The sequence below is a fragment of the Juglans regia genome, chromosome 2 (assembly GCF_001411555.2).
Source record: "Juglans regia cultivar Chandler chromosome 2, Walnut 2.0, whole genome shotgun sequence".
Lineage (NCBI taxonomy): Eukaryota > Viridiplantae > Streptophyta > Magnoliopsida > Fagales > Juglandaceae > Juglans > Juglans regia.
The window spans coordinates 32,270,833-32,285,218 of NC_049902.1; the positions used below are offsets into that span (position 1 = coordinate 32,270,833).

A 14,386-nucleotide genomic window follows, 5' to 3' on the forward strand; every position below is an offset into this window, starting at 1 on the left:
AAGATATTATTTAAGAGTTGTGTTACACTCACTGAGGGTGTAGCACGAGAATGGCTCTCAACAAAATCAATTGGCCTTTTTTGTTTTTATTTTATGTTTTCTTATTCATTTTTTTCATATCTTTAAACATTTTTGAAAAAAAAAATACACCATTATTAAAAAATATTTTCTTAATCACTAAATAAAAAAAAAAAATTATCGAGATCTATCTTCAGTATGATCCTCAGTAGGATTAGTTTTTCTCTATTATTTATACAAATTTCCATAACACAAAATTCAATAATAAAATAAGAATACTATTTTATCCATTCTGTAAGAGTACCTAGGCCATAGGCCCATAGGAATGCCAAAGAAATATTAAACTCAGGCCACCACGTCTTCCTTTACACCTTGAACCAAGTTTATGGAAAAAACCTCCAAGATGAATATATTGTATGAATTTACGAAGTAATGCTATACAAAGTAATACCCCTGTCCCTGCTGTCCTGCCCCCCTCCTCCCCACTCCTGTGTGGCGGAATAGATCCCCCCGTTCGCAAGATGCATGGGGACAATAGCCCCACCCGCATCTGGCACCCACAGCGACGTAAACAGATGGAGGTTCACTCCCGCATCCCGTGCAGCGGATGGGGTACCCCACCCCCGCATGGACGGGGGCAGAGTGCAGGGAAAAAATTCTCACCCCCCGCCCATGCTGGGGCGGGGGGCGGATAACACCCCTAATACACCACACTTTTTATTTTATAGACCCCTGTACCAAACAAAATGGGTAAGGCTAGAAGAATTCACATAATCAAAATGGAGAGTTCAGTTACTTCTTGCTCTCTAGAGTTCAAATAATACTAGATACAATTATAGATTATGCAAGCATCACGCACTTTTTTAAAAAAATGTAAAATTCAACACTAAAAAATTAGTTTTTTTTATCTATATCTCATATTTATTCACTTTTTTTTTAAAAAAATAAGCGACGCTTGGACATTCTATAACTGTAAATATAATTTCAAGTGATCGTTGCCAATATCCCGATGGCACCACCTTTTCGCAGATTGGCAAAAGTACGTGGAAAGAGAGAGATGCGTGAACCTGTTTTCCATGACAAGTAACAATAAAGAAATTCCTGAAAACTGAGCCTGAAGAGATTAACTTATATTTCAAATAAATACAAACCCTGAAATTAATACAGTTACAACATGTTTGAAATTAATCGCCCATCCAGCAGATACTTCCACAAAATAGTTTGCGCACTGAATACCTCAAGCAGATGCTCCATGAAATAAGCAATTAGTCACCAACTATTCGTTCTCATCCAAGGCAGTTAGAATCATCCTGCAACACAAATAGAGAGAGTCAAACAATCTCTTCAGAGAGTATCAAAATTAAAATAATTCATTTTCTGAGAAAAAGTGAGCACATTCTCTAATGGAAGTACCAGAATATGGAGAGAAAGAGTAGAAATATGAGATAGAAGAGTTTGAAAAGCCGCAGCTTCTTTTCCCAATGGAGCAAGTTAAATATCTCGGTGACATCTACCAGGTGCTGCCTTCGCAAGTACCTAATCACATGCAGGAAAGATATTTAGCAGGATCACGGGACTTGGCACATTCTAGCATCTCAGGACACCAAGAAATGACCCCCACAATAAACCAGCAACTATGGCATGCATCATGGCAGTAGTATACATGCTATGCACGTCATTCATACAAATATTATTGGAATATAACCAGTAACATCCTTTCATCCCATGGTATTCCAACAAACAATTGTACTAGTCAATTACACTGTCAGAAATCTAAAAGGCTTTGAAGCTGTCATCTAAAAAGTGCTACACGGATCACTAGTACTAGGAACAAACTACAGATTACAAGTATTCAGTCACAGAAAAATGTCATTTTTGGTGAACGGGAGAGAAAAACAAAGAACACTTACAGTCTCACATTGTAGTATAGGTATGGGACACAAAACAGTGACATAAACCAATGCCCTGTTGCAAGATAGAACAAGCATAACACTCCTTGGGCAATGAATTCGGGCAAAATCACTCGGTTGATTCGTGACGAAGAGTCATAGGGGTTGATATAATCAAACTCAAGATCAGCCAGGCACATAAGCTGCAAGAAATGTTTGACCGTTAAGCAATGTATTTCATTTAACTTAAGTAACAATAGAGAAACAGTGAAAGAATTGCAATCCAGTGCGTATATGTCATACACAAACAACTCTTCTACATAATTCCAACCAAGAGAGCTTCTCAAACTATATAAAGTCAATGTGATTGAAACAAGCTCAAATCCAGCTAAACGTAGCACTTCTTTCATTTTTTTAACAAGCAATTGAAGAACCAAACTCCTGATATAGATGAGCACCATAATCATTCAAGAATTATGGTCTCTTGATGCTTACCAATATAACAGGCAAAGAGGCCTACTACTGTTTCAGTATTTTGAAACTTGAAGAGACCTCTATTACCATTATCAGTACTATCATTACCCCCACGCTAAAATGTGGGCTTCAGGATCTAAACGTTTTGACAAGTTACAATATTTTTTAACATAATGGCTCATGGAGGTCAGGGTCACCAAACAGGCCAACGAATTCTGTCCAACATAAAAAAATAAAACTGATGCATATTGTGGTTTTATATGGATGCTAAAAGAGGTACAAGTTTAAAACTTCAAAACTTTCACTTCAGTTTAAGGTTGAGGTAAGACTTATGAAACTAACCAATAGACTACACACATCTTTTTTTTTAATCGGTAACCAATAGACTACACAGATCACGGTGGGTTCTAAAATCATTGTTAATCCTATGAGCCATATTTCACATACCGACACCCATAACTAATCATAAATAAATGAAAAAAGATAGATGAATATAAAACGGAACAAGTTAAATTAAAATAAGAAATTCAACTGACTATCAAAATTACGAGAACACCCACAAACATGGATGTTTGGCTGAGGAGGAAAAACAATTCACAGAGACTGAATTCATAGCAAATGCAACATACCAGATACTTTCTGCCAAGAAGCCCTTTGGCCCCTTTAATTTGACAAAACAAGCCCCAGTCACAAACATTTAGAACTAGACCAGCTGACATTCGCAAGAGCATAATTTTAACCACTATTTCAAGCTAAATTTGAGCTAAAAAATCGAAACTTCTAATATGCACTCTCAAATAAAGCATATCGAAGGGGGGTGGAGAGATCGTACGATAGAAATTTAGGGTTTTGTGATTCACCTGGTAAACGACGACGACGAGTAGGGCTATGAGGAAGAAGAAGGAGATGAGCCACGAATACAGATCACCCATGCTCCTCCACCTTCACCTCTATCTATCTCTGTCCTATCCGATTTCTCTTCGAGCTCAATGCGTCAATAGCAATCCGAGAAGGTAGTGTGCAGACGATAACAGGGAGTTCCAATAGATGCGCCAGGCGCGGAGAGAGGCTAAAGGAAGAAGATCGAAGGAGGAGAGGTTGGATGGTCAAGACTCAAGATTGTGGAGTCGGGGACGCTGAATAACGCGGAGCGCCGAGGGGTCCGAGTGAGAAGTGAGGACTGTGATGTGATTTTATAATTCACGTTTTTTTTCCCTTCATCATTTTGGGGTCAATAGTCGTGACTCGTCATCAGACGTTAGTCGATCAATACTCTTTACTCGGTGCAAAAGATAGATGAGTTATTTTTGTGTATATATATAAATATATATATTTTTATACAAAGATTGTATGTAAATACAACTTTTGTGTATTATTTGTATACTATATTAATGTGATTAATTGCATCATTTAATATAAAATAACTATTTTGACTAACCACATTAATGAAATGCTCAATAAATATATAAAATTGATTGTATATAGCATAACTCTATTTTATATTAAAAAAAGTGATGTAATAATCATATTAATAAAATGCATAAAAAGTATATAAAATCATTTTTATAAATAAAAACACTTCCATCTTCTAGAAGGAAAAAAGAAAAAGAAAAATTGACTTAATTTTAAGTCTCTCGACACGTTTCAAAATTTATAAATTATAATGTTGAATATGTCAAAACATGTTCTTCTAGAGACGTCAAAGTTTATAGAGAAATAATACTTGTAATTGTGAGTGTGCAAGCACCGTGCAGTCATTTTAAAAAAAAATGAATAAATATAAGATCCACATAAAAAAAAATTAATTTTTTAATAGTAGACTTAACTTTTTTTTAAAGCGACTATACAACACTTGTGTACTTTACAACTGTATATAGTATTACTCAAATTTATAAATTAATAATCCACGTTTCTTGATTTATTGGAAACCGGAACTTTTCTCGTGTTATCCATTTCAAATGAAGACAATCTATATCCATTTTGATTGTATATTTTTTTTAAAAATAAAATAAATGGATAATGATATTTAAAAAGAAAACATTTTATTTCTCAAAAGGAAAAATGGTCCTTTTTGGATTTGATCATATGAGATTCAATAAAGAAAATGAATTCCATTGAGCTAGAAATATTCTATCAATCCTTGGTGTAAGGCGGTTTTTTCCCTATTGGCTGGCCCACATGGCAAGCCCGTGAGGGCCTACTATGAAAGTCAAAGAGTCCGATTGGGACCAATGACCTTCATCTAAAAGAAGGTCGTGGACTTTTACAAAGTACTTGATCCATGAGCAAAATTCACTCAGAAAGCAATTCATGCTTGGGAAAAGCAGATGGTAGAGGAAGATGAAACTCGCTGTCCTGACACCTCCTCGATAATGCCCTACCCTCGTAAATCTGCGCAGGTAGGTAGACATAAAATATGAAGAACCCTTGATCTCTTGACAGTAAGCATGAATGGGCTTAACAGAGAATGTCCGTAAGGTAAAGTGAATCAGAGAGTCACACCGCATTAATAGCGCCACTCTTTGGACTCTACGCTGCATTAATAACGCCGTCCTAGAAGCCACGCAACATTAATGGATTCCAACCAAATAAATAGTAGACAGGACATGGATCCCTCAAAATCAATGATGAGCTGTCCCAACCAAAAACTTAATATAAAAGTCGATCTTCAAGTACGAAAAAACTTTATCTGATTCCTCTAAGTTTACACTCAAACTACTAAAAATATATACTGACTTTAGTATCGAAGACTCTCCGGCCACCACCAAAGTCTCCATTCTCCATGTTTGCTTAAAGTGCGCATGTGACTGCCCGAAGACTCGACTTTCTGAAACCCAGTCCAACTGTGTGTGAAACACGACATTAACACCGGGTATCATTTCCAATAGGCAATAACCCATGCTCGTTGCATTCCATCCTAAAAAAATTCATGAACTAATATGAACAGATTTAGAAGATTCACATATGGATTACAACAACAGGATAACATAAAATCAAAATAATAACTTATACATTCTTGTCTACAACTAATTTTTAGATAGATCTTGGACTATGGGTAAGGGCTTGTTTGGAAGATGGCATGGTTTCATCTCATTACATTTCATTTTCAAACATCATTTAAATACAAATATTTTTCAATTTTAAATATTTAACTTTTTTCATCTAATAATTACATAATCATTACAAAATTTTCAAACTTCTAAACAAAACATAAAAATTAAAAAAAATCAAAATTTTCAAATTCCAAAAAAAAGGTTATATTAAAAATTATATTCTAATAACATTTAATTTTATAATATTTTTACTCAAACTTCTCTCTCATTTTTTAAAATCTCATAAAATATCATAACTCAAACATGTTCATTACTATTCACAAATTTATCATCTCATTTCATTCTTCAAGCATCTCTAATTGTTACTCGCATCTAAAAACATATTATTACAATTGTTTACGTGATCATTAGTTTTAATAAATAAATCCCATTTATATTATTATTTAATCATACACGTACAAAAAAACAACTTCAATATGAAACCCTACCATATATCTTATCATTAAAAAAAATTTAGCATTCTGATTTTTTCTATAACGATAATGGATCCAAAGTAAAATATCGACCTATATATAACTTCTTTTTTGTATTCATGTGATATAATATAATAAAATTAGGGTATTATATTTTCCTATTCTAAAACTACTTAATAATTATTTTTTTTTCGCATGAATAAAAATAGATGTACATGAGCACATCAAATTGCTGGGATTAGACATTTTAGGGCATTTATTGTAAATCTTAAAACTGAAGAATCAAATTGTCAATTATCTTATAATGGCGTGAGGGTAGTTTGCACCCATCCCAAGTAAGAAACGATGTCTCAAGACTCGAGTTCGAATCCTAGACATCCTCGGAATGTCTAGAATGGATGGAAACAAAAAGAAATACTTTAATTATAAATAAATAGATTATGTAAAAATAATTTACAAAATAATTTAATTTGATGTTGTATGAAAAATTATAAAATTATTTTTATCGTAAAATAGATCTAATAAATTATATAAAATCATATTATTTTATAAATTTATTTTTATATAATATTTTGTGCGTCTACACTTCTCGAAAAAAAAAAAAAAAAAAAAAAAAAAGACTATTCTAAGGATAAAATAGAACGTCTTGCAATTGGAAGCCATGGGAATTGAGAGACAAGAGAGCGCTCTCCTTTTTTTTTTTTTTTTTTTTTAAACAATTTACAAACTACCATGCTACGTAATATACAAACTAAAATATAATTATTCTTAATAACAAGCACCGAAGCAGGTGTTGTCATTAGTTTTGTTCAAAAAAGAGGGAGGTAAAATAACACTAAACTAAGATCTATAACAAGAAATCCATCAACTTTGTTAATGGAAAAGCAATGTCGGTTGCCTTCTTTGCTTCCTCGGAGCAAGAAGAACCGGCAGACGTGGATGGCTTTGAGCACAAAAAGAAATTACGAGATCCCAAGTTCATCAGCTTTTCCTCTGGCCTCAAACCTGCACCCACCATCCACACAACGTTGGTTAATGTTTTGTAATTGGAAACAAAAACTAGAGTATCAGAGGAGAAAAAACATGAACATCACTGCCATGCCGATGTCTTTGTTTTTTTTTTTTTTTTTCTTTTATGTTTTTTCTTCCGAGTTCCTAGAAAACATGCTTTTGGGCTAATTAATTATTAACAACTCAACAGGACAGGTAAATATAGAAAAACAGAGTTGTTGCCAAAATTACGGTTTCCTAGACCAAATTCAATCACAAAGTTCAAAAGGAAAGGACGACGTTTTCATGCAAATTCGAACATCTTTTCAAAATCTCCAATATTCCATGACCGGGAGAGGGTACTAGGACGCCTACTCTCCAAGCTGAATTGCGAGTAGTGGAGTTCGAAACGGTGAGGATCAGTCGCCGGCAGCAACGGCCTCCTCTTCTCCCTACCGTAGATCTCCAGCGCTGCCTTTATCAAGTCCCGGATCGTGTTCTCCTGCGGCATGACCAACTGTACAGGCCCCAAGCTCCTCTCGATCGTCACGTTGAGCAGCAACTTCGTCAGCCCGGAGGTGGAACCGCCGATGGACGGTGCAGAATTAAGCCTTCTAGGGGCGTTGATGAAACCTCCGGGCCGTCGAACGATGTCAGAGTGTCGGTCCGGCGGTAAGGTCTTGAGGGACCTGATGGAGGCCGTCGGAGGAAGCCTAAACTCGTCACGTCGCCGGTTATGCGTCAAAGACCGGGAACTCATGAAGCGGAGGATAGGATTAATGATTTTTGAGTTCGAGAATGTGTGCTTGTTTTCATGCGATGCTTGTCGTTTGAATTAAGTTTACTTTGTAAGAAAGACAGTAGTGGTACTAGTGATGGAGATCGAAATGGCGGAGGGTTTTGATCAGTATTTAAAAGAGGAAGCGCGAAGCTTCCCAGAAAGTGGCAAACTTTGAAAGTGCCCCTGGCTGCTTTGCTTATTTACAGATCGAGAAAGGAACATGCTTAATAGTAATTAATAAGAGATTTTTATAATATTTTTTACAGTTTCGTTGGTATTAATAGATCATTGAAATGGTAACGAGAAATGCCAAAAAAAATGTAGGAGAATAATATAAGGCAACTTCTCGAGGGAAAAGTACACTGCATCAGGATGGTAATAATGCAAGAAAGTAAAACAAACAAACAAAAAGAAGAAGGCACGCTCACAAATGGACACGATCGAATACGATTGAGAATCCGTCTCTGGCAAATGCAGAAGGGAGATCAGGAGGGTGGGATTTGAAGAGATGAGCAGATCGAGCATGCATGCAGACACACCGCTGCTTGGCTTATCTATCTATCTATCTATCCTGTGCCGCCAGTAGAAACGGATACATGGCCTCTCAAGGACAATTATTGCCTCCTACCTCCTGTTGATGATATTGCCTATCCACGAAACACTCGCATGCGGTCATGTTTTATTTATGTATATTGCACACGATGATGTGTATGTATGGATCAGAGATGTTATATTCAGAGTAGATTTTGAAGGACAAAGCCTTCTAGAACCAGAATTAATTGCTATTCCAAACATAATGATGATCAGTCTTTAGCTAATTTAAATCTTCGCAACATAAAGTGCATATTGATTCATTGGGGGCATTAAAACGGCCGCAATTAGTAGTACTGCAAGTCTGAAAGAGACGATGTTCTTCCCAAATCCAAATTCTGGGTATGTGATCATTAATGCATGCACAACTCTTCAGACATCCAAACAAAAAGTTTGCTCAAGGATAAATTATATTTGTAATCGTCAAGTCGCCAGTGCACACATTTTCGTTAAAAAAATTGATTAAATATGAAATTCATGTAAAAAGAAAAAAATCTTTTAATAATAAACCTATTTTGTTAAAAAAAACGATTACGCCAATGTTTTAAATACTATATTCATGACCATTTCGGTCAAGGCATTGAAATGAGATATTTTAATACTGGTACCATTTCGGATCAAATAATCTGAATAAATTATATATATAAATATATATAAATTATATTTTAAAATAATAGTCTATATATAAATAAATTATATATAAATATTTATAAATTATAAATTAGTCTGATCTAAATTAGAGGGTTAAAAAATAAGCTTGCAATTTGAAGAAATAAAAAAAATAAAAATAAAGGCTGAAATATAAGTCGGTACGGGCCGAAAATGCTAAAATTCCAATATGTACGAAACTATACATTTCTCTGTATCAACTAAACCACAGAAATGGTATATTTTGACCGTATCGGTCAGTACAGTACGAAATTCAAAATTTTAAATTACGTAGCACTTACATACTGTACGATTGGATGTAGCTTAACATCATCAAAGTCGATTATCACATTGAGTAATACTACACCTACCGAAGATTTGTTCGGAATTGGTATTCCGAAATGTACATTTCATCTTTTTCTTTTTATTTTTTTATTTTTTATATATTTTTTTAATCATCATAAATATTTATTAAAAAAAAATAAAAAAAAATCACAATATTATTAAAAAATATTTTCTTAATTAAAAAAAAAGTTTTCGAAATATACTTTCGGAACAAACTTTGGAGACCTTTAGCATTTCTGTTATCACAATTAATGTTAGGTCGTGATTGATTAGTCGACAATTGTTGCTTTTATAGTTGACAGAAGTTAGAACACCCCAGCCCAAATTGACACGGCACCCTCTTAACAACCTAATGGAAAAGCGGACTGATTTTCATTCAAAACTTGGACAGCATGCATAGGAATAGGATACAAGTTGTTCTATACTTCGCTCCATACTCAATAGATAGCATTGACCAAAGCTTTAGTGTTTCAAGTTTCCACTTCTTAAATATTGCCTGCCTTACACCCAACTTTAACGTGGCATCAAAACACTTGCACAAGTCATGTATACAACTTGCTTAATTTATTGAGTAATATTAGATATAAGTTTCAAATAGACAAATTTTATACAAATTTTTTATAATAAAAATGAGTCTCACTAATAAAAAATAATTTTTTTATATTTTTTTAAGATAAAATCTACTTTTTTACAAAAACTTATATAAAAATTATATATTTGAGATTTCTACAAATCATTCCTTTAATTTATTAGCTTTATTGCAAACCCCCAGCACAGTATTTGAGATGGGTCTTTAGTGACGGTAATATCCAACCGACCATTTTGTACATTTTGCCGACCAAGACGACAAAAGCTAAAAAAGAATGCTCTCCTTCCTCCTTTATTTCAATGCTTGAAGCCTCCCCCCACTTTCTAGGGGTCATGGACAAGGAAATAATATTCGGTTGCACATTGTCTGTTTCATTCGACCTTTTTCCTGGTTGGGGAACATCTGGTTAGGTGAACATTAGTGAATGGTGACAACTCCAACCAATATTATTCAATATAATATTGGATGGATTTAGTAATTTACTATGTTTTTTTCTTTAACGCCTAAAGTGCCAATAAAAAGGGTCCAAAACCAGAGTACCGCTACAATGGGTCCAGAAAAAAGATACATCACATTTTATTTTATTTTATTTTCAAATAAAAAAATGACCTTGCTAATTTCTCGACTATAGTACTTGTCGCATTTTAATTTTGTTTCTCGATTATCCATTACTATTTAATTCTCAAATTTTAGGATTTACTATCACTGATCAATAGAAGCATATGGCCCGTTTGAATTTAGAAATGAGTTAAGATGATTTGTAAATAATAAAATAAAATATTATTAAAATATTATTTTTTAATATTAATATTATTTTAATATTTTAAAAAATTAAATTATTTATTATATTTTATATAGAAGATGAGTTTCTAATTCAAACGAGGTCAATTTTTTAAAGACTTCAATTTAAGACAGGATAAAGAAGAACATGACAAGCTCATATGTAGCGGACGTCAAAAGAAATAGAAAGCGACTTGAATATATTTTTGTAATGCTTCACAGTTGGATATTCATTTTGTGATTTGAACCAGCACTATGGCTGCAGTATATCTTTACATGAGCAATCTACACATCAAATAGTGGAGAAAGGAAATGAGAGTTCAATTCCCTATTACGTACATAACGTACGTACGTATGATCAAAGAAAATGGGAATTTGTATTAAAGGGCGAAAGGGAAACCAATTCAGCTGCTATTGTTATGAGTAACATAAATTATATGTTGTTACTCAAATCAATAGAAATAAATATATGGTGTCTGGCCATCCTCATTGTAGGCAGACCAAGAGTTTCCAAAGCCTGCGTGTTCTTCTAACAATTTTGCTGATCTTTCGGGCAATGAAAGAGGGTAGCAAAAATGCAGGGGGTGGAATGGGTGGAGGAGAGCATTCTCTTGCCGGAACAATTTCAGTAGTGCAAGGAGATGCTGCATTACTACTGTGCTGACTGCTACTCTTTCGAAGATAGAAGCTTCTGCTGCCAGCATCCCCAATCATTTCTGATTTATCCAAACCTACTCAACCGAAGTAAGGAAAACATTTCAGCAGAAGATATTGATTTCTCTTTTTAATCCTATCGACATATATCCTCATGGAGGCTGATTAGGATGGGAATCAAATGTTGATTGAACAAGAAGCTACTGCCAATGCATTGAAAATTTACATATCCAGTCTTAGGCAATACTCTCTCGATAGCCATTCATAATTTCTAAAAAAGGCTTTATATTTTTGTTGCAGATATTTTAAATCACTTTCTATATTATAATTATTACCAGAAACAGTCTTCAGATTATGCTATGTTGAATCATTTTAAGAATGCTAAAAATACAGGTAATCCTCTATTCATGATCAATGTTTGAAAGTCTACCGTCATTAGGATTTGGCAACCATATGATTAAGAAAGAAAGTATTGTTTTGGACAAACCATACTTTGAAGGAAAAACTTCAGACTATCTAAGGACTATTGTCTTTATATGAGAAACCAGGGTCGACAAATTGGTCAAAACTCTAAACAAACACACACCCATTTAAGCAGATGTAGATTTGTTTGGTGGTTCTATCTATGGAGAAAAGGCAAAGAAATCTTAACATTTGCTTACATTTAAGACTGAAATAGGACTGATGCAATTCGAATGAGGATGCTGCATCCCGGTGCAGCTTAGGAGTTCGCCCTTCTTCGCTATATTTGTCTACAACAAGCTTAATGGTGTCCTCCACACTGGCCCCTAGTTTAACCAAGGTCCGGACCGGTCCTGGACTTCCTTCAACTGTTACATTAACCACCACCTTTGCATCTTTCCTATATCCCTGCAGCATTCCATAACCTTCACAACGTTTGGATATGCACAATGGTTGGAGCCCTAGAATCTCGTGATCAAAGTGCCAAAATAAGAACTGGCAAAGCTTAAATTTAGAAAGCATGGGAAACACCTAATCACTGGATTTGACATTGCCGAAAGCAACATCGTTTTGGATTATTTTCAACAACCAACCCACTGGGGCCAGTAGTAAATGAAAAGTGAAAACCAACAGAAAAGAGAAAAAATAAATCAACTCTGGGGTTTTCCAAGTTTATAGGGTACAATTTGTTAATGGTTTATACAACCCAATGAACGGGGAGGAAAAAATTCTTGAGGCAATCAATTTTTCAAATGGATATAGCATACTTCTAGTTTTTTCTTTGTTCTTTTCTTTTTGGCATGGAGATTGTTGAATTAAAATGGGTGTCTTATTTTTTTTTTCTTTTAAGGTCTTGTTTGAATAGTAAAAGTATTTAATCTCATCTCATCACATCATTACAACTTTATTAAATTTTCACACAAAATATAATAAACAATTCAAATTTTTTAAATCACAAAACAATAATAATATTAAAAAATAATATTCTAACAATATTTATTCACCTTTCATCTAAAATCATCCGATCTATCTCAATATCCAAACGGGTATTACTCTTTTTTGGGTGGCTGAAGAGGTTTTCATATTTTTTCACCTTTCATCTAAAAACATCCATTCTCATCTCAATATCCATACGGGTATTACTTTTTTTTTGGGTGGCTGAATAGGTTTTCACAACTCAATGAACAAACGCAGGGTCGAGATTGATGTCATCGAGCATAAAGAAACTGTTTTTTTCTTTTTTAAATCCCAAAACTTTCAACTAATATTTTGAGTGTGAAGGTAAAAGATTGCTACCAAATATGAAATCTCATTCCCATATACAATACAGGTGAAAAATGAAAAAGAAACAAAGCAAAAAATATCAAATTTGACTCTTACCTCGTACCTCTGAGGTGAGAGACGGAGACCCAACAACGAAGGCGAGGACGCAAAGACGTCCGTGAATGTGTGAGGCCCAAAAAGAACACCGCCACCCTCAGATCTCAAACTCTGATCATCGTCGCTGATGCTACTGCCGCTAACACCAGAGCTCGAACTCCAAAGCATCGGGTCCGAAGAGCACCGATTCAAAATCTTAACGGGTTTCGAAGCATGCTTCGCCGATCTCCGGGGCGGCGGGCTCCTCCCCCGAGGCGAAGGAGACGGATTCGGCGGCTTGCTACACCGGGCACTGGTGGCCGGAGCTCTCCGCCTCAGACTTCTCTCGGGCATATATGGAATAGTAGGAGCACTGGTTTTATTGGTTTAGGAACTGAAAAGGGAGAGGGAGGTTGACTGGGAATTTTTCTCGTTCTTGTTTCGTGTGATTTGGAAGAGTAACCAGAAAGGAAGGAACGGCCGACCAGGAGAAGTTGGAGTGGTAGTTGGTGGTTTTGCGAAGTTAACAACGGTGCTTTTATTTCATTGGCCAGACTGTACTATATTATTTCTTTTCCGAGCGCTGAAGTTTGAGTTTATTTCATTAGTTTATTTCCAACACGCTAACTTTTTTGTGGGGACCTGTACAATTACAAATCTACCCCAAGAAATGCTTAGCATAATAATAATAACAATAATAATAATAACAATATTTATTATTATAATGACTATTAATATTAACGCTGAAACCAATAAGTTTGTGACTCGACAGAAAAAATAAGTTCATATCAATTTTTTTTTGTAATTTATATTTATTTATTTTATATCGTAATAAGACATAAATTTAATTATTTAGATTTATGTGTTTATCTCTCTTGTTTTCAGTTTACCCATTTAGTTAATTTCACTCTAATGAATGTTTTTCTTTTTAAGCGCACTGTTAATTGTTATCGACCTTCAAAACCCAATCTCTGAAGTCTCCAAGATGCTTGAAAGTATATATATTAATTAATTAATACTAATGATAATAGTAGAAACAATTACGGATCTTGTCTCTCTTTCCGACCAGAAGCTCCTAGCTGTCCGATCGAATTGCTTGTACGTACACATCAAAACTTATTTCATTTTTTTATTCTTATATTTCTAAATCACAATTATTGATGGGCAGATGATCTAAATTGTTTTTTTTTTTTTTTTTATGACCACTGGAAATTAAAGTATATTATTCGACATCTTTTTATTTTTATTTTTATATTTATACTAAACATTTTTCTTATTTT

The 14,386-nt window shown here is 34.4% G+C and overlaps 3 protein-coding genes across 3 annotated transcripts; all 3 read right to left on the reverse strand.

Moving 5' to 3' along the window:
* Nucleotides 1-1,116: 1,116 nt before the first annotated feature.
* LOC109011014 (protein cornichon homolog 4-like) lies at nt 1,117-3,559 on the reverse strand. Its single transcript, XM_018992024.2, has 4 exons — nt 3,242-3,559; nt 1,929-2,110; nt 1,432-1,554; nt 1,117-1,328 (listed from the first exon to the last, which is right to left on the reverse strand). Exons 1-4 carry the CDS (start codon nt 3,311-3,313, stop codon nt 1,295-1,297), a joined length of 411 nt encoding a protein of 136 aa, XP_018847569.1. The 5' UTR covers nt 3,314-3,559; the 3' UTR covers nt 1,117-1,294.
* Nucleotides 3,560-6,609: 3,050 nt separating this feature from the next.
* On the reverse strand, nt 6,610-7,774 carry LOC109010625 (uncharacterized protein At4g22758-like). The gene is made up of 2 exons (XM_018991509.2): nt 7,273-7,774; nt 6,610-6,912 (listed from the first exon to the last, which is right to left on the reverse strand). Exons 1-2 carry the CDS (start codon nt 7,655-7,657, stop codon nt 6,755-6,757), a joined length of 543 nt encoding a protein of 180 aa, XP_018847054.1. The 5' UTR covers nt 7,658-7,774; the 3' UTR covers nt 6,610-6,754.
* Nucleotides 7,775-10,834: 3,060 nt separating this feature from the next.
* On the reverse strand, nt 10,835-13,661 carry LOC109011022 (uncharacterized protein At4g22758-like). The gene is made up of 3 exons (XM_018992036.2): nt 13,128-13,661; nt 11,948-12,155; nt 10,835-11,362 (listed from the first exon to the last, which is right to left on the reverse strand). Exons 1-3 carry the CDS (start codon nt 13,458-13,460, stop codon nt 11,118-11,120), a joined length of 786 nt encoding a protein of 261 aa, XP_018847581.1. The 5' UTR covers nt 13,461-13,661; the 3' UTR covers nt 10,835-11,117.
* Nucleotides 13,662-14,386: the final 725 nt, after the last annotated feature.

Coding starts and splice junctions, on each gene's coding strand:
- LOC109011014 (XM_018992024.2), bottom strand. CDS start 3,313: ATGGGTGATCTGTATTCGTGGCTCATCTCCTTCTTCTTCCTCATAGCC. Junction 1,555..1,928: donor CTATACTACAATGTGAGACT/GTAAGTGTTCTT, acceptor GCATGTGATTAG/GTACTTGCGAAGGCAGCACC. Junction 1,329..1,431: donor CTCTTTCTCTCCATATTCTG/GTACTTCCATTA, acceptor TTTGTGTTGCAG/GATGATTCTAACTGCCTTGG.
- LOC109010625 (XM_018991509.2), bottom strand. CDS start 7,657: ATGAGTTCCCGGTCTTTGACGCATAACCGGCGACGTGACGAGTTTAGG. Junction 6,913..7,272: donor CTCGCAATTCAGCTTGGAGA/GTAGGCGTCCTA, acceptor TGGTGGGTGCAG/GTTTGAGGCCAGAGGAAAAG.
- LOC109011022 (XM_018992036.2), bottom strand. CDS start 13,460: ATGCCCGAGAGAAGTCTGAGGCGGAGAGCTCCGGCCACCAGTGCCCGG. Junction 12,156..13,127: donor TCTCACCTCAGAGGTACGAG/GTAAGAGTCAAA, acceptor GGAATGCTGCAG/GGATATAGGAAAGATGCAAA. Junction 11,363..11,947: donor GTCCTATTTCAGTCTTAAAT/GTAAGCAAATGT, acceptor TCGGTTGAGTAG/GTTTGGATAAATCAGAAATG.